Raw genomic sequence first — 22778 nt, 5'->3', positions numbered from 1 at the left:
TCATTCATCACTGACATCTGCTAAGTTTTCAGAAAAGAAATCCAGATGGGAATGAAGGAAATGCATTTTCAGTGACATTTGGCACCCCCCATGTTCTTGTAACATTTCAGCAAGTTAGTCACCACTTGCTCATAGTTCTCTTCTTTTCTCTTTCAGAGGAATCCGTGTACCACAGCCTCAAAAGATCTCCATGCAGCCAGTTCAACATTATTCAGGTTTCTTTGAAATTCTTCATCTTCTAGGTGCTTTCTTATTTTGAGGGCCTATGAAAATTCCTTCCTTCAGCTTTGCATGAGATAAATTTGGAAACATTTTCAATAAATATGCGAATCCTCTGCTTTCTTTATCCAGTGCTTTAGTGAAATTCTTAATCAGTCCAAGCTTGATGTGTAAAGGGGGAAGAAAAACCTTTTGTGAATCAACGAATGGAACATACATTGGAACGAATGGAACATACTTTACTTTTGCTGGGAATATATTCATCTCTCTTGTCCCAGTGTTGTATGATGTAGTGTTTGGCTGTTGCACGACTATCCTACAAACACAGGAAACAATAGTATTTAGTGAAACCACCTTGCAGCTCAACCAACAGTCCAATCACTTTGAGATCGCCACAGATATATCAACCATAGTCATTGTAACGTATAGCAGCAAGAATCTGGGACATACTATCGTAGGTTTCTTTCAGACCAACAGCATGAACAAGAGGAATTGATGGTAAAGGATTTCCATTATGAAGCGATACTGCTTTCAAACTTAGCGATGCATCAATGAACAAATGCCATTCAGAGTATTGTGATCAGTTCATGTTCAGTTCGTGCATAAGACCAAAAACGTCTTTGCAGACACGCATGTTGTTTTCCATTGCAAAATATCTTGAAAACTCTTCATTTCGCTTACAGTATATTGTAATGTTTGTACCTTTGGTGAGTAAGTTCCACTGTTGTAGTCTGGATCCGAGTAATTCAGCCTTCTCTTTGGGCAAGCCCAAGTCTCTGATCAAGTCGCTTAATTCTTCTTGTTCACTGTAGTGTGGGGCCTTTTCTTTTTCTGGCTCGTAGTCCAAATCATGTGAAGTAGTATGTGGTTTTGCGACATCTGGTAAAACGATTTCTTCTGTACCTTCATCACTACTTTCAATACCCCCAAGGTTTTGGTGGCACAGGTACTGGCAGTTCTTTACCATGTGGCACTGGCCTAATTGCTGATGGGATATTTGGATATTTGATGCAGTGCTTGCTCTTTTTGGAAATACCTTTTATTTTTGTCATGCAAAAATAGCAGTTGTCAAAATGATTCTTGGGCTCGCGCCACGCCATAAGGATGGCAAAAGGTAATTCTCTCAGCTTGCCATATAACCACAGCCTTAAGTTTGTTGTACAAGTAAAATAACAGATATGTGGAGCCCATTTTTTTCTTGGTCACCAATTTAATTTTTCAGCCAAAGTACAATGAATATGCAACTTTTGTGACATTGTATATTTTCTTCCTCTGAGTTTTTGGGGTACTTAACCCCAAACATAGCAGAAGTTGTCTGGGTGATTGACTCAAATTCTGTGCTTTGTCTTCTCCATTTTAACAATGCATTAACCTAAAAACAGTAAAAGTAATTGGTAAATTTGAACAGAAGGTGAATTCTTGTAGTGTAGTTTATCATACACTATATATTGAAGAGTTGAATGGAGTAATAAAATTAATAAAAATACTGCCTTGTCTGGAAAAGTGCATCAAAATCAAAATATACTATATTGCAAGAACAGTAATTATGTACTTTGCTTAACTTTTAGCCCAATAAACCAAAACACCAAAAGTTAATAAGTTTAAAAATTGTATTTCAAACAGCAATGGTATCTTTGTAAAGAATCCAGTTATCTGTCTATATCTTAAAACTGAGATGTGATAGGAAATTGTTATGATTGATTTTAAATTCTATACATAAAACTTGACCAGAAACAACCATTGATTTGCTGGAGGTAAAAATTATGTTGGGTAGTGTAATCAGATCAAGAGTATTACTCCTCTGGTTGTCTCTCGAACATGCTACTGTAGAAAACAATCAGCATTAAATCCACAAAAGTCTTGCTAGTGTGTGAGTGACCAATCCACAAGTTCCAGTCAATATCTGGGAAGTTAAAATCCCCCTATTATAAGAAATTCTGATTTACTGGTCCACTCTATATTTCTCTGTACAGTTTATTGTATTTCATCAGAGTCACTAAGCCTATAACACACTCCTACTCTTAGTTTTGCTTTAGTAGTGCTAGTTCACACCAAACTAATTCAACATTGCACTGGCCACCCTTGTCAACTGCCTTAGATTTTATGCTTCTTAACTAGGAGTATAACCTCCCCTCCCTTCCTATTCTTCTGTCCTTTCTGTACCAGGTCAAGAAAACGTCAAAAATTTCATCTCGATTCCTCAAAGATTCACCTCATGTGCTGACTTTGCGGAAGGCCTCTTCAAATGCAGGCAAAGAATCCTTCCTACTGTAAACAGAACCCTGACACAGACGGACACTCACCGATAAAGACCAAAGCATGACGTCAAGTGGAAGAAACCTGATCAGAACCAAAGGATTTCGCTGTCATAACTACTTTTCTCAAGGGATGCCTCTCAGACCTTTATCCCCTACTGCCTAAAACTTTACCCCTCCCTCTCCCTGAAACCTGATTTCTTCCACTGACATACAATCTTCTTTTCACTTTCACTTTTTTTGGGGGGCTCCTCTCCTGGGAACTTCTTTCTGGATGTACCGTCAGTGCAATGTGCACACATGGTGTACCTCCATGTGGCTAGGTATGGGAGGCAGCGGGCAGTGAACAAACTTGTTTTATTCTCTCTGCCTGCGAAGATGCCAGAAGCCGACCAACAACACTCAACAGAACAATCACACCACCCTATGCACCGCATGGCGGCCATTGGCACATGCCTCATACAGATGCTACGGTGGCTAATGGTGGAAACCCTGGAGACCACCGTGAAACATAAACACATTTTGTCCTTTCTATACACATTGTACTCCCCATATTCATATTCCGCATTCCTTATATATGTGTGACACCACATCTCTGATATCCCAACAATGTCTGCATTTGATGTCTTGACCAGCACTTCAAATTCATTTACTATACTCCTTCCTAGCATTGTTGTACATGTAAGTATATATGCATCTGTTCTTACTCTTAGTTTCCCTAACACAGTCCATGTATTTACTTGTTCCATGACTCCCAGCAGTTCTTGAAATTCCCAGCACCTTTCTTTCTAGGTTGCTGCTCATTCCATTATAAGCGGTGCAAGAATCATTTTCTCCTCTGCCTGCTGCTGCTGCTGTTAATCTATTAGTCTATCAGTGCCCCCACGCTAGCAATTTTCTAACCCAACTAATACTGCTTCTTGCACCCTTTCTATTTAAGTGTATCCCATCCCTGTAGAAGTAGTCTCTCCTGTTAACAAGCACAGACCACACTGAGAAAAATTGTACCCCACGAGCCTTGCATAATTTCTCCAGGGCTGAATTGATTGACAAGGCTATCACGTCTGGGCAGAATTGCGGACACTTTCAAATTTAACCGTAACTCAACTTTTTTTCAACATTGACCTGTATATTTTAAGCAAATTCGTAGATCTCCTACTCTTAATGTCATTAGTGCCAGCATGTACAACATTATCACCTTTTGTGCTCTTGAAAGATGATTGCTCTACAATGTCATCAACTTTTGCCCCCTGGCAGACATACATACCCTGGTCCTATTCCACCTATCCTTTTTGCACAGCGTATTTCCGTTTCCCTGACAATAGAGTCACCGACAACAACTAGCTCCTGTGGGACCAGCACATTCTGCCTTGGGGATTGCAGCTGTGTTGCCTGATGATCAAATGCAAGCTCTGGCATTGATGTGGGCAGCTGAGGGCTTGATGGACCCCCAAATTTAAATCCTTCAAACGCATACACCCTGTTCTTCAAGCTCTCGTAAAGGCCTACAACAATGCTGAGTTAGCCCTTAACATCCTCACACTCTTTACATTGAGCATACACAAAGACATCTCTCATGGCAATATCATGTCCCATTCCTGATACCCCCATAAACATCAAATAAGCAGAACATTTCTTAAGACTGTGATTCAGAGGATAACTATGTCCTCAGTTCTCCTCTAAGCCATAGAACTCCCACTGCCTTTAGTCCTTTGCTTTGCTGCTCTGGTCTGAGGCATGATTTCTGTTCAAATTCAATATAATTAAAAATACTACTCTAAACTTATATCCTAATGCAATAATAGAGATTCTTTAGTAATATTCATCAGTATTAGAGTCTTCAGTAAAACTGATTCTTCTCTAATACAGATTTGTCAGTATTAGAGTATTCATCAGTAGTAGAGATTTATTTAGAGATTCTTGGAGATTTTGCATGCTACCATTTAATAGGCATAATATCACATGCATATAATAATAATCCAATTTTTCTCTCCAAAACTTTGAGAGTAACTTCCATTATTAAACGATCTAAGAAAATTATACGAAGTGATAAAATCTTCCCAAGCTTTTCCTTTAGCCTCTTTTACCTATATCAGAGGTTCTCAAATTTTCTTGTTTCACAGCACTCCTAGGAGAAAAGAAATACCTAACAGTTCTGTTTATTAAGTAGTTAGGTCCAAACTACTTAATAAATAATGTTGAAATGTGAACTACCTCAAGCTATTAGTTCGTGCAGTGTCACAAATGTCGAGTATTGCTGTGTTTCCCTCGAAAATTTAAAATATCCCTGTGAGTTCACTGGGGTGCCACGGCACTCGGTTTGGGAACCACTGACATATATATACCTTAGTCCTCTTGCATTTTTCTTTATATTTCAATAAATATTTAATAGATTTATTCATCAAAATGTATCCTTACAGTTCTCCCTACATACCTCTTTTGTGGCATCCACTAGCGCTCTTAAATTCTTGCCATTTATGTCAAGTCATCTTAGCATCAGGGCTCATTTAACTTTTGAACAAAATTTTTATAGTGATTGGTTATTGACAAATCTGAGGTATTTTGATTTTTATCTGCTTTAACATTTTTTTATAACTCTTTTGCCACTAATTTTAATAAATTAGTGGCAAAAGAGTTTATTTTATTTTTTATTTTTATTTTTCTCAATCCAAGATGATGGTCACTTCATTCTCAGTTCCTTTATATATCTTTGTCTTAAACTAGTTTAAGATCCTTTTCTATAATGATATGATCAGTCATGCATCCTTATTTCTGTTATACTCCCTCTACATAAACTTGGTATTTATGTCATTATATATTTGTGTGTGTGTAATTAATAGTGATGGCTTGCTCATAATTCTAGTGGCCTTCTACCATTATTACTAGGTTTACTTTTTCTCAAATTTTCCTAAAATATCTTTGCAGTGTAATAGTCATTTTCTATCCTACTATTAAAACTATTCTTTCTTTGTCATTGATTTTTACTGTTATAAGATGTTAAAAACTCTTCTCTTTTGTCTTTTTTTGACCCTTTAACTAGGTTATGCACACAGACAAATTTCATTGCCCAAGTTTTCATCTTAAATTTTTCCAAGACAGGTCTACTTCTTGGCCAATTAAACTTCCTTTCAAACTAGTTTTATGAGCCATTTCTACACCTTCCTTGTACTTTATAATTACTGTTTTTAGCTGTAGTATTCATTTTCTTTGTTTCTGTGATTGTTCCACTAAATGTGTATCAAAGTGTCATATTTAAACAAGGATAATTTATGTGGAAAGTGTCACATGAATTAATGTGGCAGAGTATCAGTATTTTATTTACATTAATATATAAAACTTGACTTCATATCGTATATTTTGGATAAATTTTATGTATCTGATGCAGAAATTGCAAGTTAACTTTTTTAATCAGTTAATTCCAGAAGCAGAGGCTTTGTTTGTTATTCTGTATTTGTGGTAAATGAATAGTGATTGTTTATAATAATTAATACTTTTTAAATTAATTAATTAATTTTATACAGAAAGCTGTAGTTAATATTTTTAAACTTAGTCCCTCAGTTGGCATCTAAAGGAGAAAAATCAAGAAATGTCTGCGGTGAAGGAACAGTTGCATATAATGGAGCAAAGATATCTAGCTGAAGAAGAGAGATTGAATAAGCAAATAAAAGTAAGCCTTCAGTTATTTTTCTTATTACTAAGAATTACCTTATCAGTGAATCAATTATATATTCTCATCTAAACAATAAATCGATTCCTTGCAAATTATAAAAATACAGAGCATTGAAATCCATAACAAATAGAAAATCATTGACATTTTGTAACCATACACACTTTTGGTTTGAACATCACTAGCATTTCTTGTTCTATAAAATCCATAGCATATAGTACATAACTTCAGAACTTTATTTTCTTCATTATTATTCTTAAAGTCACCATAATTTCAAGTTAGTTATAATTGCCTTTCACAGATCTCACTACTGTATATTTTTATTATTTTCATGGGATTCAACATATTGTTAAGCTGAAATTGAATAATTTCTTGTGCTATGTCTAAATCATATAGATTACTAGTCTCTTTTTTTTTCCTCATGGTGTTAAGTTGGATAGCGTGAAAAATATGAAGCGAAATTCACATTAAAATACTTTTTTTTTTCCCCCCTGCAAATTTTGTCTTCTCCTTTTCAGATAAGTGGGAAAGACAGGAATGAGTGCTGTAACAATGAATCAGATGACATATACATCACACTGCCCCCTGACATCTAAATAAGGATAAAAAAAAATTAATTCTAATGTAGTGCAAGAAATAAATGGCATGACACAGAAAGGGATGAACTTAGTATAAAATGAAAACTTTACCTACGAGAGGGTATCAAAAAGTTAGTACCCTTACCTAGAAATAATAGCCCTAGAAAGGTAAAACTTCACAGGAACTTTAATCCTTTTCTATGTACTCTCCATGTATAGTAACACATTTCTCCCATCTAAGGATCAGTTGTTTAATGCCTTGATCATAGAAGTCCGCACTTTTTGCCTGGAACCACGATTCCACTTCATTGATAACTTCCTGAGATGAATCAAACCACTGCTTTGACATGTCTTTAGTCTCCGGATCATACTGGTAAATCATACATGACCAGCATTCATTATTTGTCACCAACCGATCCAAAACATTCTCAAAATCTTGCATTACACAAATCCAACAGTTGGCCAGAACGTTGCATTTGACATTGCTTCTTCAAAGGCGTCAGTAATCTTGAAACCCATCATGTGGAGACCTTAGACATGTGCAAATGGTCATGTAAAATGTTGTGGGCAGACCCACAACTAATTCCCACTGCATTTGCGATGAAATTAATTGTCGCACATCTGTCACTCATCACCAGCTGCTCAACCTTTGCTATCATCTTACTGTCTGTGGATGTTGATGGCCTTCCTTTTCTTGGCTCGTAAATGACACTTGTACAACTGCACTGGAACTCCCGTTTCCACTTTTTTTACAGTCATAGGATGGACAATTCTGCCCACACACACACAACTTTCATTTCTTTGTCAATTTCCTGAGCTTTCTTGCCCTGCAAATGCAGGAACTTGATCACTGCTGGATACTCCACTTTGTCAGCCATCGTGTCCTTCCTCAGATTCCGGATTACACCTCTGGTGTAGCCCGGAATAAAATGAAATCATGGGAATGAAATTTCTCATGAATGGATAGACAACTTATATTAAAAATGGCATCTTCCTACTGATGTTTTATCTAGGTTAGGGTATGAACTTTTTGATACCCCCTATTATATAAGATATCAGAAATATGTTATTGAAGGAGCGCAGTACATCATGGACTGAGTTGTCATACTGAAAAGACATTTACTACTAAAAACTGTTTACTGATGCAAATATTTCACAGAATTTCCCTTCTGCTTCATCAGTGTAACAGAGATCATATAAAATTATAGCATAATTAGAGAATAGAATTGCATTATAGAATAATGAAATATACTAAAAATCCATGGTATACATGATTTTTTTTTTTTTTTTTTTCAGTTTTTTTGCATCTAGGAAAAAAAGTATGAAAGTAGTAGTAGTAGCAGTGGCATTTGATGCAAGAAAGCACGTGTATGGAGCTTATGCAGCATCAGCCAAAAAAAAAAAAAAAAAAATCACACCATTCCCTCCAAATGCCTGTCCAGTTCCTCCCCAAATTCATTCAACCCACCAACCTCCACAACAACAGATGGAAGCCCGTTCCAGCAATCAACCACCCGCCGGCCAAAGGCAAACCTCCGCACATCCAATCTACATCCGTCCTCTCCCATCCCGAACCCATGCTTCCCCCAGGCTCACAATCCGAACAAGTGGAAGGATCCCACCAGAACCCAGCGTGCTCAACCCACCCAAGGCCCCACACACCTCAATCAGACCACCGCACAGGTGCCCAGTCCCCAGCCACTGCAACCTGCAGAAGCCAAGCCTCTCCCGGCAAGAGGATCCCTTCATTCCCCCCTCACCAATCCTGCCGCCCTTCTCTGCACACGCCCAAGCAAATCCACATCCCTCCCAAAAGAATGCAGAGTACTTTAACATATACAGTTGGTGATAGTATAAAGTCCTGAGATAATGCATGAGAGAATCTCAGGAAGAATAATTGAGTTATTGCATAACTCATTTTTAAATTGTTACAACCAAATGATGCTGTTAACAGCTAAGTTATCAAAACAAGCTTTAATTGCGAAATGGCCTGTATTGTGGAATCAAAAAGGTGTAATGCTTCTTTTTGATATTACCAACCTCCACATTGCAGTAAAAGAGAGGGAAGAAAAAAAAATTCCAACCCAGACCCAGCAATGTAAAGTTTGCCTCATCTGTCCCAATCTTCAAATCATGTTTATCCAATTATCATTTAAATAAATAAATATTTAGTTTATATGCTGAAAAGATAGAATTCAACGCAGCGCTGTCACCCCTTTCACTAGTGGACGAACCCACCACTTGGCAGGTATATAGGTACGCTGCATCACTGCATTCATGTAGATGGCAATTCGATGTTAGTATGGATAAATGTCACGAGTTAACCGACTTTGAAAGAGGGATGATAGTGGGTGCCCGACACATGGGTCACTCTATCGCGGAGATGTTACAGAAATTTCACTATCCTCATTCGACAGTATCAAGAGTGTATCAGGAATACGGCATTTCCAGAATAACATCTCATCATTACCAGTGCTGTGGGTGGAGAAAGGTGGTAGATGAATGTGGCCATCAATGTCTGTCTTGCGTTGTTTCAGCCAACCAGAGAGCCACAGTGGCACAAATCACCGCTGACTTCAACGAGGGAGGTACCAGAAATGTCTCCACCAAGACCATCAAGCGATCATTAGCTGCAGTAGGTTATGGGAGCCGCCGACCCACCAGAGACCCATTGCTAACACCACGACACAGGACTCTACGCCACAACTGGGCAAAAGAACATCAGCATTGGATCTTGGATAATTGGAGATAGGTCTCCTAGTCCAGTGAGTTCCATTTCCAGACAGATGCTATGCACCTGTCATGTCAACAAGGAACTGTTCAGCCAGGTGGACAGTCAGTAATGGGCTGGGGTATGTTAAACTGGCACACGTTGGGACCTCTGGTACATTTAGACCAGCGATATTCAAACTGGGTTCCACGGGATTCCCAGGGGATTCTGCAAGACATTTTCTAGGGTTCCAAGAGACATTTTCTGAAGTTTTGCAAAAATTGTAATTTTCGTTTTTTTTATAATTATATTATTTAAAAAAATTATCAAAATAGCACTTACACTTCAGAAAAAAAATTTAACATATCATAACAAAAATTTTCGCAACATAATTTCAAAGAGCTATTTGTTTTCTATGTAAATTACATATTACCGGGACCCTTAATCGGAAGCACTTCACTACTGCTTATTGTGACATTCCTTATAAATAATTGTTCATTCTTAATAATTGTATGTAGGTTTATTTTTTCCTATTGCATGTACCATTTTATTTGTTAATTTTATTTTTATAACTTGTGGTTTTTTTTTTTTTTTTTTTCATCTATATGTGGTATCATGTAGAATTATTAGTGTTTTAATTCTTTTTTAATTAATATTATTCACTAATTATTCTGCTCTGTACTCTGCACATGTGATAAGTAGAAGCTTGCCTCTGTATTTTATGAATTGAATTTAAATAACTAAATGAAGAAAATGTTTTCTATTTTTTGCATATTTCAGTCCCTACAGAAAGAGGTAGATGCATTAAAATCAGAACTGACAGCTACAAGAAAAGAGAAATTCAGCTACCAAGCAAGGGTTACAGAACTGAGAAAAGCCCTAAAGTCAAGTATGGAACAAACAAAGGTATATAATTATGTATTTGTGTGTTAGATCACAGTTTTGTATCTTAACCTTATACAGTATCTCCTTGTTTTTAAAGTTCAAGGGACCAAAATATATTCATTTTGATTTAAATTGGTTCCAAGTATTTGAAAAAGATAAGTACATGTCAGTATTAATCAGTGAAATTTTTATTATGTAGAGTTTTTGCAGTTCTTTTATTTAAAATGTTAAGCATCTTTTAGTATTGCATTGCTTGTCTATTATCCTCCTGCCAGTATAAGTTACATGTGCATAAATATACATTGGTTAGTTTAGTTAAGTAGCAGCATTAATAGTGGCAAATGATGCAAAGGAGCATGATTATATGGAAACAGCCTCAAAAAAAAAAAAAAAACAACCCCCACAAGTCATTCTCTCCTCCCGTAATACAAGGGGTTTCCAAAAAGTAAGGTAACATTTTTTTTCACTTGATGACGTTTAATAATGATGGCTTTCAGTTATTCTAATGTTGCACAGTAAAGCTGTGCATTGATTGTTCCTCCCTTCAGCAAGAAATCCACCAAGAAATAAGTGAACATGCACTACTTCTCCACAAAGGTTCCAGTTTTATTGATGCACTTATCCCAACAATGGATCAGTTTATCAATACGACTACTGAAGAAGTCCATGCCCACACGCAGTAATCAACATAGCACTGCCTGATAAACTTCCTCATCCGTGGTGAAATGCTTTCCTGAAAGGTGTTTTTTCAGAAGGCCGAACAAATGGAAGTCTGAATGCACTAAGTCTGGGCTGGGGGGGGGTGTTGTTACAGAGGTTTATCAATGATTATGGCACAACTACTCACGAGTGGTGTGGGCAGTGTGTGGAGTTGCGTTGTCATGCAACAAAATCACGTTGCTTGTCAGGAGTCCTGGTCATTTGCGTCGAATGTTGACTTTCAGTTATTCTAATAATCCACAGTAAAGCTGTGCATTGATTGTTCCTCCCTTCAGCAAGAAATCCACCAACAGAATGCCTTGGCGATCATAGAACACTGCGGCCACGACTTTTTGGGCACTGGGAACAGTTTTGAATTTTTTGTGCACAGGAGATTGTGGATGTTTCCAGGTCATGGAGTCTTGTTTGCTCTCCGGGGTAAAGTGATGAACCTATGTTTCATCTGCTGTGACTATGCAAGCGAGAAAATCCTCTCCTTTGTCGCTATATATCTCAACAGATTCTCCACACACACATCCACATGCGTTTTACTTTGTCCTTCTCTGACAATTGTCGAGGCACCCAGCGGCAGCACACCTTTCAAAAACCAAGGACATCGTGAACAGTCGATTTACTCACATTCACTATTTGTGCAATTTCACTTACCTGTTTTCAAGAACGATGCCCTTAATGCGTAAAATGCTGTCTTCTGTCTTGCTCGATGAAGGCCTGCCCGCCCAGTGTCAATCTTCAATGTCAAAACACAGCCCACTTTAAATTCATTGCACCAAAAACACACCTGCTTGCTTCTTTGTCATCACCTTTTCAGCATACACAGCAAACAGTTCACGGTGAATGTCACTTGGTGAAGGCCCTTTTGCTTGCAAAAAGCAAATAACTTCATGAACACCTGTTTTGGACCACACTTGCACAGTAGCCACCATTTTGCAACTGGAATCTACTGTGAGGCAACAGTACTGCAACACTGCACTGGTGGTCTTTTTGAACATTATAACGGGTCTATCTATCCACCGCTTTTCATTTCATTCCCTTTCACCATTATTAATGTGCTACCTTACTTTTCAGAAACCCCTCGTAATTTATGTAATTCTTTCTTAAATTTATTCAGATTATCCACTTCCATTGCACCAGATAGATGTTTCTTCCAACAATTAATTATTCTCTTGCTGAAAGCAAATTTTTGCCATCTCCAACCATCCTTTTTAAATTTAAATTCCCTTGTGTATACCATCTGAGCAAGAGTTAGGATGGCATCAGGCTTTTAGTTTATTCGATTCATTTAAAGCCTTAAAACAGTGCATTCAGGTGCCCTTGGTAGCAGTTTACAGAACTGAAATCTTTTTTGGTAAGAGTACCTTTTTGTGCCCCCGACTAAGCCTGTCTTCTCTGCACCTGTTCCAACAAACCTATATCCTTGCAAACCTGTATGTAGTACTCAAGAAGCAGCCTAACTATTGCCTTATATAATGGGATAGTCACTTCCTTGTCCCTGCTGGAAAAATTCTTATATGTCACAAAAATGAACCTCATGAGTGCTGTCTTAGCAGCTTGTGCACTGTTCAGAAAACTCTATGTTTGACACTTACTTCAGGTCTTTGGCATTCTCCACCACTTTGAGTTTGTTATCACCCAATTGGTGTGTTATCCTGGAATTCCATGTGCAATACCTTACATTTATCAATATTAAATGCCAAACTTTTCTAGGTCGTTGCATAGTATGCTTTAATTCTTATCATTAACAACTTTGCCAGCCATTATTATTTGCATATTTGCCAGCCATTATAGCTTGATATGCCTTCATTTCCTTTGTTATTAAATATCAAAAAATAGGATGAAGTCCAGCACTGAAATCCTGTTTTTGATACTCTCCATCCCTTTGTCCATAGCTGTAACTTGACTATTTTGTCACATTGCTCCAATTTATATAGCAGCCTTTATATAGTACAGTATCAGATTCTTTTCTGAATCTAAGTATATGATGTCAAAATTATTTTTTACATCCAGTTCTGTTGGATACTGTAATGCAATAACAATCAGGTTGGTTAAGCTATTACCTAAACTACTATACATTGAGGTGATGTTTCGGGTATCTTACCGATACACATCATCAGACCATGCCGTTGGGAGAACAAAAAATAAAAAGGGTTTCAAATTTGAATGCGTTACAAATATAATTACCAATATTACGTTTGCAATTACCAATATTTTGTGCCATTACAATTTTGCTAATAAACAATTCAAAGTTTGAATTGTTGTTACAACAAAAACCAGATATTAAATTAAGTAAATCTTAGGTAAATACAAAGAGATTAAATTCTTACCTGCTGACAGACACCTCTTGCCAATGCTCCCAGAACCTGATGTGCATGCAGGCAAGGGGTTGCTGCCAGCATTTAAAATATAGGTGAAGGATTAATTCTAATAGCCAATAGAATTGTGCAGATTTTCTATCCTAAATCCTGGGTTATTGTGAAGTGGAAGCCTAGGATTGGTGTGCAGGCTGGTTCTGGTGGTCTGCAAGAGGTTGTCTGTAGGCTACTCCTCTGGACAACTGGCCTATTTTCTTTCCTGTTTTTTTTTTTTAATTTCTTCTATTTTCTTATCAAAAAGATGAAATATTGCGGGTTGTTTTCAACTCCATGTTTTCTGTTGTATTGCCTGTCTGTAGAAAGGATTCTAGTGTTGTCGAAATCCCAAATGTCACCACGTTTGAAGGCATGGAGGGCTGTATTGGATTTTAGAACTCTTCCATATTGTATATATTTTTTGTGCTCTTTTGTTCCCCAACAGCATGGTCTGATGATGGGTATCGGTAAGATACCTGAAATGTCACCTTAATGTATAGTAGTTCAGGCAAATAGCTTAATAAACTATATTTTAATTTCACATGGTATAAAAGTGGTATTAAATATAGTAATAATCTTAATTGAAAACAATCACATAACGTCCTTCCCTAACTATATTAAATCAGGTCGATCTCAGACAGGATCACCCCTTAACAAATCCATACTGTGATTGCTGCATAACTTCATTCCTGTCAATATGAGCATTACTACTTTAACCACTGAGTGTATTATTTTCACTGGAACAAAGTCCACCTTACAGGTCTCTAATTGCTCACTTCACCTTTTAATCCACCCCTCATGTGCAAGGTTGCATAAGTACACATTATTTGAGTGTCCGCAGTTGAAGCCCATGACTGCTAAGTATGGTGCTATTTTTGTATTCTCTCTGTGTTGTGAACTCCTCTGACTATGTGGTCATCCCAGAGTAGAAACAGAAAATTTATTTTATTTATTTGTACATCTCTACTCCATAGGAACATCCCCTGAATCCAAGGATGCTCTCATAATTATGGCCAAATGTTTGCTGCTGGTTTCAGAAAACAGTAACCATCTTTTTTTTTTTTTCCCTATAAAACAGTGACAATAAAATACATTCAATTTACAGACTCATGAAATATTGATTCCTTTTAGCCTTGATATAAATTGTAGAAAAACTTGCCCCAGCTGTCACTTTATCACAATATTTTCAGTTATCATTTTATTCCCTCATTGCATTTACCAAAGCAGTTTTCAAAAAATAGTGGAAATTTAAACCCCCCCCCCCCTTAAATGGAAGAAGTCCTTTTGTTTATGAAGTTTCAAAGTGCTGTTTTTTCTCTGTCCCTTTCCTTCCCCACATTTTGAGGATGATTTCGAGTCTGAATCCAACACCCTTAAAATTTATTTAGCAAATAAAGATTTTTATTTAGTCATAAATTTCTTGAAACTGCAATGCCTTTACCTAAAATTTGTTCTGTGATGTTGATCCTTTTAGCATCTTAAAACTCAAGGGTTTATAAAGAATAATGGGGAAGAGGGCTCTGAAAATGTTGGCATGCTAAGTCATGAAATTCCTGAACCTCCTGCCCTTCTAGATGAAGACTATATTAACAACTTGCTACAGCAGAGTTTGGTGCTAATAGAGAGCAAGTAAGCAGTGTGTTTTTTTTTTATTATTTTGTTTATTATTAGCTCTAATAAAATTTATTATTTATAAATATGTGTTTGTTTATTGCATAGGAGAAAGGTGACCAACCCGTGGTACACCTCTCAATGTGAAAAAAAATGTAAAAAATTATACACCAGAAATTAATATAAAACAGTGTTTAAGTTCCAGTCTTGTTATCAGAAATTACAACCCAGGTTTCATTGTGAGAAGAAACTGTAGATCATATTTACTGTCTAATAATAATAGTAATAGCCATATTGTGCAAGGAAGCTATAGGCTTTTGCTGCACTGGTCTAGGGGGTGGAAGTTTAGTGATGGCAGGTAGAGATGCTTGTGAGCTTTATGACATCAGTTCTGTAATAGCAGTCATTTTTTGTTAATCTTTATTTAATAAATTTTATAATATAATTTTTTAAATTGTTTTTATTATTCCAAGCACTTGGCATGAAATTCCTTTATATAGTATACCATAGTAAAATTAATCAGTGTGCCAGGCATGGATCTATTTGGTATTGATTTTCTTTAAGATCCCAATCTTAAAGTTTTTATATGATATTTTTTAAATGCTTCAGCATTTAAAAGATATCATTTAGAGATATCATTCAGCATTTAGAGAGCAAGCATTGTGCTTGCTCTCTATCTGATTTTTGTATAGTAGTTTGCAGAAATGAAGATGAATACAGAGAGCTGTGGATAAACAGTTATTACAAGTTAATTTATTCTGGAAGTAAGATACAGTGCAAGGAAGGTTTAGGAATAGCTTTAAAATAATTAGTTTAAAAGAAAGCTTAATTGTATAGGAAGCATTATTCAATATTTATGTTGGCAAAATTTAAGGTGGAAAGTCAGGTGATGAAATTTGTCTGTATATAATCTAGTTGAAGGCTCAAAAAAATGACATTGAAGAGTTTTTAATATCTTAGAAAAAAGCAGTAAAATAGTATTGATTGGATGTCAAATATTAGCTTTTAAAATGACAATTACATTTATAGAGATATTTTAGGAAAATTTGGAGATATCATAAAATCTTCTGACATAAACATCTGGTTTTCATCTATTTATATGATTACTGAAAGAAAAGTGTAGTATTTGATCAAATAAACTCCAAGTGTATCACCAAAATTATGTACTTTAAATACATAGCATTACATTTTCTACATTTAAAAATTGAATAATAATTTTTAAAAATTACAATGCATTACAATTTTTAAAAATTACAATGCTTACTTATGAAAACCTATACAGTTTTTTTATGGTTTCATAAAGTGTTCATGAAGGATTAAGAATACATTTTCAAAGTTGAAATGAAGGAGGATCAAAGGCTGACACAAGTAATTATAGACCTGTTAGTTTAACTTCTATTCCAGGTAAATTAATGGAGGCACTGGTTAAAGAAGCACTGCAGGATCATCTAGACAAGAATTCAGTTATAGCTCAGACGCAGCATGGTTTTGTTAAGGGCAGGTCTTGCCTGACCAATTTGATTGGATACTATGATGTAGTCACAAAAGAACTGAATGCAGGGAATAACTTTGATATTATATATTTGGATCTTAGAAAGGCTTTTGATACTGTTGCACATGGAAGACTGCTGCACAAATTGGAGCAGTGTGGCATTGGAGGCAAATTGCTGCTATGGATAAGGGGATGGTTGAGTGGTAATCAATGGACACTGCTCAACGTGGACTAATGTTATTAGTGGAGTTCCTCAAGGTTCAGTGTTGGGTCCGTTGTTGTTTTCGGTGTTTATGAATGATATTGATGATGGGATATCAAGTTTAATGTCCAAGTTTGCAGATGATACAAAGGTTGGCAGGGTTGTTAAGGACACCACTGACGCTATGCTGCTGCAACAGGATCTGGAAAGGTTGAACAGATGGGCTGAGAGGTGGTAAATGAAGTTTAACATTGACAAATGTAAAGTACTACATATGGGAAACAGTAACCCCAGAGCAACGTATCAACTCTGCGGTACTACACTGACAGTGGTGGAGAATGAAAAGGACCTGGGGGTAATTGTGCAGGCAGATATGAAGTTCTCTGAGCAATGCAGACGGGCTGCAAGAGTAGCTCATGGTGTCTTGTCAATGATATACAGGAATTTTTCTAACAGGGATAAGGAGGTGATTATTCCCTTGTATAAGGCAATGGTTAGGCCACACCTTGAGTACTGTATACAGGTCTGGAGGCCTCATTTCAAGAAGGATGTAGAGCTGCTGGAACGGGTACAGAGAAGGGCAGCAAGATTAGTGAATGGAACAAAGGGTTGCTCTTACGAAGAAAGGCTTAAGTTTTGCAAATTACAGAGTCTGGAGACTAGGCACCGGCGAGGTGATCTAATAGAGGTGTATAGGGCTTTGAATGGTTTGAGCATGCTCAATGCCAATGGGATTCTTCATCTTGCTCAGAATAATCAGCTCAGAGGGCATAAATTCAAATTGAGGAAGGACGGATGTCGGATAGATGTGCGGAAATTTGCCTTTGGCCAGCGGGTGGTTGGTTGGTGGAACCGACTTCCATCACTTGTTGTTGAAGTTGATAGCCTAAACAAATTTAAGGCTCAACTGGACAGGTATTTTGAGCGAACGGAGGGGTGAAATGGGAGTGGTGTGTTTTTTTTTTTTTTTTTGGCTGATGCTGAATAAGCTTGCTTTTTGCATCATACCTCTACTAATGCTAATGCTAACCCTCATATAACACGGTTTTTGGTTCCTACAAAATCTCGTGTAATGCGAAACCATGTTATACAGGACTAAGAACCAGTACTAAAAGGAGGGGGGTTTACGTTCTATAAGCTAACAAAAATACACCATTTTTTTTTATAACTATTGGAAACTTAATTTTTATAGTAGTAATAACTTAATATTTTAACTTTATTTTATAATAGTAGTAACTTAAATAGTAATAACTGAACAAACGTCTTACCTTACAAACTGTGATACTTATATGTCAGATAATGTATGTTCATTTAATTTTCTTCCTCTTCATTGCTGCTAAGCACAATCTCTTCTGCAGCATCTAGATTTCGTGTACCTTTTGATCTTTGTCACAATCTGCACGCTTCGAAGTCACAATTTTTTATGGTCTCAAACAAGCACAAGTTCAGTAGCACAGAACCTAACCCAGGGATCTCCCAACAAAATACAGTGGACCCCCGCTTTAAATGATACGTGAAAATCGGAAGAATATTTTCCAGTTAGCAAAATAAAAATAAATTTACGTTTACATACATAGCTTAATTAATACATACTGTAATATGTACATACTAATTGATATTTCTGTTCACTGATTTTTTTTTTTCTTTGGTTGTAAAATTTAAACAGTAAAAATGATAAGCAGTTAATAACAAAGAACACAGCACACACAAGTTGCAACAAACACGATACACACAAGTGAGATACGGAGTAATGAGTTTCTGAAATTTTATTTGTGTTTTTTATGTGATTGAATATTTCACAGAAGGGGAAACATATTCCACCATAATAACATGAAAATGAAAATGTGCGTGCTCTGCTCTTTGTTATTAATTGGTTATCATTTTTACTGTTTTAAATTTTATAACCAAAAAAACCCCACAGAATTCCAGCTATTGGTACTGTAGCAAATGCAAGGAGATCGAGTTTACTATCCATTTATAACTGATTACATTAACAGAAAAGACCAATAAACCGGAATCTGCAAACTGTTTTTATTGTTTTATGGTAGTGACTTCCAGAATTGTGCTTTAGAAAAATATCATGAAGGTGATAACAACTAGTGAGTCAACAGCAGGGATTCACAAAAAGGAATGGAAACGTTGAAAATTACATCTAACATAATAGCAGGGTTTTCCCAGAACAAAAGCTCAAAAATACCGTGTTATGCGAGATTTCAAGCAATTCTTAAACCGTGTTAGAGCGAAACCTTGTTGTTGAAGTACTGTGTTGTGCAAGGATGCCGCAATTTTTCAATCGTGTTAGAGCAAAACCGTGTTGTAAGAGTACCGTGTATACAGGGGTTGCCTGTATATGTTTGAGTTTCAAAAAAAAGTAAGCCTTTCAAATAGGCATGTAGAATTTACATTTTATATTATTTCAACAGACTAGAGTATGACCTCTTTAATATTTTAATCATGGTTGGTTCAGAATCAAAAGCTGTAAAATGTCAGGTTGTGATAAGGTGTTTAATTAATGCAGTATTAAGAATGATAAAAATGGAGCCAATAAGTATTAACCCTCCCCTAGAAAGATTTGAATTAGGGATTTGAAACTTGGTTGGAAATTTCATCCTTCTCTATGTATCTACCTTCTGGAGCTACACATTTTTCCCTTCTGTGGATAAGCTCTTTCAGGCCTCCTGAATAGAACTCCTTACTTATGAGGAGTTCTATTCAAGGAGAATAATGAAAGCAGTCTTGTCAGCAGAAGCATTGTCAGATAGGAGGCAGATACCCTTGGATAGTTCTGGCATCTCTTAACTTTCCCAGGAGATTTCTGTAATATTGATGCTGTTGCCTTTTGGAAGGTAATCTGTAGGAATTTGTAACTCCTTTAGAGTCCCAGAAGACTGACAACATGACCTTGTTGGCAAACAGTTGAACCTTGGCTTTTTTGAGGAGGGGGGGGGGGGTTGGTGAAGATGTATATTTCTATTGCCTGTACATCTGTTTTGTTTCTGGGTTGTAGTGATGTACCCAGAATTCATCAATCATTATAATTTGGTCAAAAAAAAAAAAAAAAGCTTCAACAATTGTGCAAAATGCTCTTTCCTGTGAATTTTTTGAGGAAATGTCAGAACCTCAGAACTCATTGATTGTCTTAGATATGTGCAGGAACTCATGCATTTATGGTACAAATAGACCCCATGGCTAATTTTCACTTCATTTGCTATAAAATTTATAGCCACTCTTCTGTTTTCAGGGACTAGCTGTTCCACTTTAGCCACAATAGCAGGAACTGTCATTGTGGCTGAAGAGATGGGTCTATTTGTTCTCTTCTCTTCGGTCATCATGCACATTACATCACCTGCACCTGAACTGTCTTTTCTAATTTTTCATTGTCTCATATGATGGGCAATCTTCCCCATATACAGTTTATATCTCCTCATGTTTTGCTTCTTTGCCTTGCAAATGAAAAAAATGTATAACAGATTGGACCCCAACCTTCTCTGGCATACCACTTCTCAGTATGTTCATGGTTCTAGTTCAGCAACTAACGGATCTAGAAAATATATATGTGGCGCCAGATAAATTAATAGCAACGTCTACTGCATTTGCTGCCACTCAAATTAATTTTTGTTTCGTCACTGAACAAAACTTTCTGCTTGCCTTCTTCTGACCAATTTTGATGCAATTTGGCCCATGCAACACGTGTTTCTTTGCCCTGTTGTCAGCACTGGTGTCTTGACAGGGCAATATGATTTTATGCCCATTTTGAACAACCTTCTTCTCACAGCTTTACCTGTAGTTTTTATGCCAGTTGCCTCCTTCTATTGTTTGGCAAGACTTTCAGATTGTCTGTTTATTGAAAAAGGTGTTTTTCAATACACAAGTGATATAGATCATTTCCAGCTGTTGCTGTGTTTTCTTCCACATTTTCCACCTCTGCCACTGAAAGCTTTTCCAAAGTTGGCTATTTTCATTAGCTGTTGCCCAACTGTTGGTTTATATATACCAAGAATTTATGCAATTTCAGTGTTTGTTCTTCCACATCCCTTCATAACCTTAATTTCAATAGCCTTTCTAGTTGTAATATCAATCCTTTCCCCATTTTCCTAACTTTACCAAAGCCAAAGTACAAATTTCAGAAACACTATAGGAAATGCAGCTCCTCTCCAAACATTCATTTTTAACACAAATGAGCTTAATCTGCTGCAGGTGGGAGGGATTAAGTTTTGTGGAATGTGTTTAACACCATGGGGGAATCACAGGTTGGTAGTGGGGTGTGGTTAAGTCTCCTAATGCTGAGAAATGTGTTTTGAAAAATATATTTCTATTATTTTGACCAATAGTAACACGTGACACTAAAAACTTCTTTTAAAACATAGCATGCCCTTAAAAAAAATTAAAAATGCATATTTTTGAGCTAAAAATATGAAACATCAGGTGAGTTGATATTAATTTGTCTGGAACTGTATACATTAACTTATGAGATAACTTATGTAGTATACATGCATAATAGCAAATCTCTAATCAAATATTTCCAGATGGGGGTAAACTAAATACTTATTTGACTACCCCTCATAATTATCCACTCCTACTTCTGTTTTCTAGTTATAAACTTTTAAGTTAGTGTTTTATTGAAATTTAAGAGATATGTTTGAATGTATTTTATTTTTATCTTATTAGACCACTTAGCAATCTGCAGGCTTGTCTTAGTTCTCTGAAACAGGAAGTAGAAGTATTGCAGGAACAGATTGACAAACATGTTGAAGATAATTCATAAGATGACTTGGCAAAGAAAGAATATATATTTGTACCAGTGAATAAATCTAGTCGAAAAGACAAAAAAAAAAAAAGTAATGTCTGTTATCCTATCATGATGCTTGCTGAATATTTTCAGAAAAACATTTCTTGAAGCTTGAAGGTATTTCTGTGCAGGTTTCATATATGCTACAAATTTAATATGGTGCTGTGAATAAATTTTACTAGCTTTTGTTGTAATTTATAAAAACTCTGCATTTAAAAATAATCCCTCATATATTTGTATTATATCAGACATTTCATATCCTATATAATTTCATAATTTTAAGTCATTTGAATGGGAAGAAGAAGAAGGGTATGAGAAAGAAGTGATGATAAAAGAAGCCCCAAAATGTTATTGATCACTGAATTAGTAATAATTGTAAAAAGTAAATATACTTACCTGATCTCAAAAAATATCTGGTACAGCAGGCCCTCGTTATAACGCGGTTCGCTTAACGCTGTTCTTATATTATAACCCATATCTGACTATAACGCTCTTTTACAAATTGCATTTTTGGCATATTTAACGAAACCGTTTCATTTGATGGAGTCGATAGCTTGAAAATGAAAGGCAAAACAGGATTAAAATGTTTCCCATGCTGACTTGAGAAATTTTCTTGCACGCTAATTTAATTGTAGTACAGTGACTTGTTATGTAGTTCCGAGATCAACATTTTAAAAAAGAATCATGTATATTGCTTGTAATATTTGCGTTATATGCATTTATCTGAAGTCCAGTTGTCACCCGGTACAGTATTAGACATCGTGCCTAACGGACAATTTACACGAACATTGAATCATAATTAATGCAACCAACGCTGCTACATTTTCGAAGCGTTAATAATGGCAGATAAGAATGGGGAAAAAAAGAAGAAGAAAAAAAAAAAACACGTCTGGACGCAGTATGACGACTACAAATGTAAGAAAAAGACTGAATTTGAAAATTAAATTAGTCGTTTTGAAGCAAGTCAATTCCAGTCAACGACAAGCAGATGTGTGCCATAATGTAGAACTGATAAGTTTAACTGTAAGAACAATTATAAAAAATAAAGAATTAATTTTAGCAGCAGGGAAAAATAGCTGTTCCACTGCAAGCAAGTAGGACTAGACCAGCTATTTGGATTGAAATAGAGAGACTTTAACTAATTTTATTGAAGATAATATCCAATGCAGAATTCAGTTAAGTTAAATTTTATAAAAAAAGAGAGAGAGAGAGAGAGAGATTAGCTTATACGATGATCTGAAGAAAACTTACCTAAAAAAAAAAAAAAAAAAAAAATACGGAACCGTTTAAAACTAGTAAGGGCTG

The 22778-nt window shown here is 36.1% G+C and overlaps 1 protein-coding gene across 1 annotated transcript in view; it reads left to right on the top strand.

The window, feature by feature from the left end:
- The window catches only part of LOC150089001 (uncharacterized), a 108089-nt gene extending 86567 nt beyond the window's left edge, over positions 1 to 21522 (top strand). Inside the window, exons 8-11 of the mRNA XM_090370375.1 lie at positions 6025 to 6141; positions 10210 to 10335; positions 14854 to 15008; positions 21353 to 21522. Coding sequence (XP_090226501.1) covers positions 6025 to 6141; positions 10210 to 10335; positions 14854 to 15008; positions 21353 to 21449 — 495 coding nt within the window. The 3' untranslated portion in view covers positions 21450 to 21522. The remainder of the gene's footprint in view (positions 1 to 6024; positions 6142 to 10209; positions 10336 to 14853; positions 15009 to 21352) is intronic.
- The last annotated feature ends 1256 nt before the right edge of the window (positions 21523 to 22778 follow it).

Source organism: Mastigoproctus giganteus, chromosome 3 (assembly GCF_048544385.1).
Source record: "Mastigoproctus giganteus isolate SK-2022 chromosome 3, ASM4854438v1, whole genome shotgun sequence".
Lineage (NCBI taxonomy): Eukaryota > Metazoa > Arthropoda > Arachnida > Uropygi > Thelyphonidae > Mastigoproctus > Mastigoproctus giganteus.
This window is presented reverse-complemented; position numbering and strand designations above follow the sequence as displayed.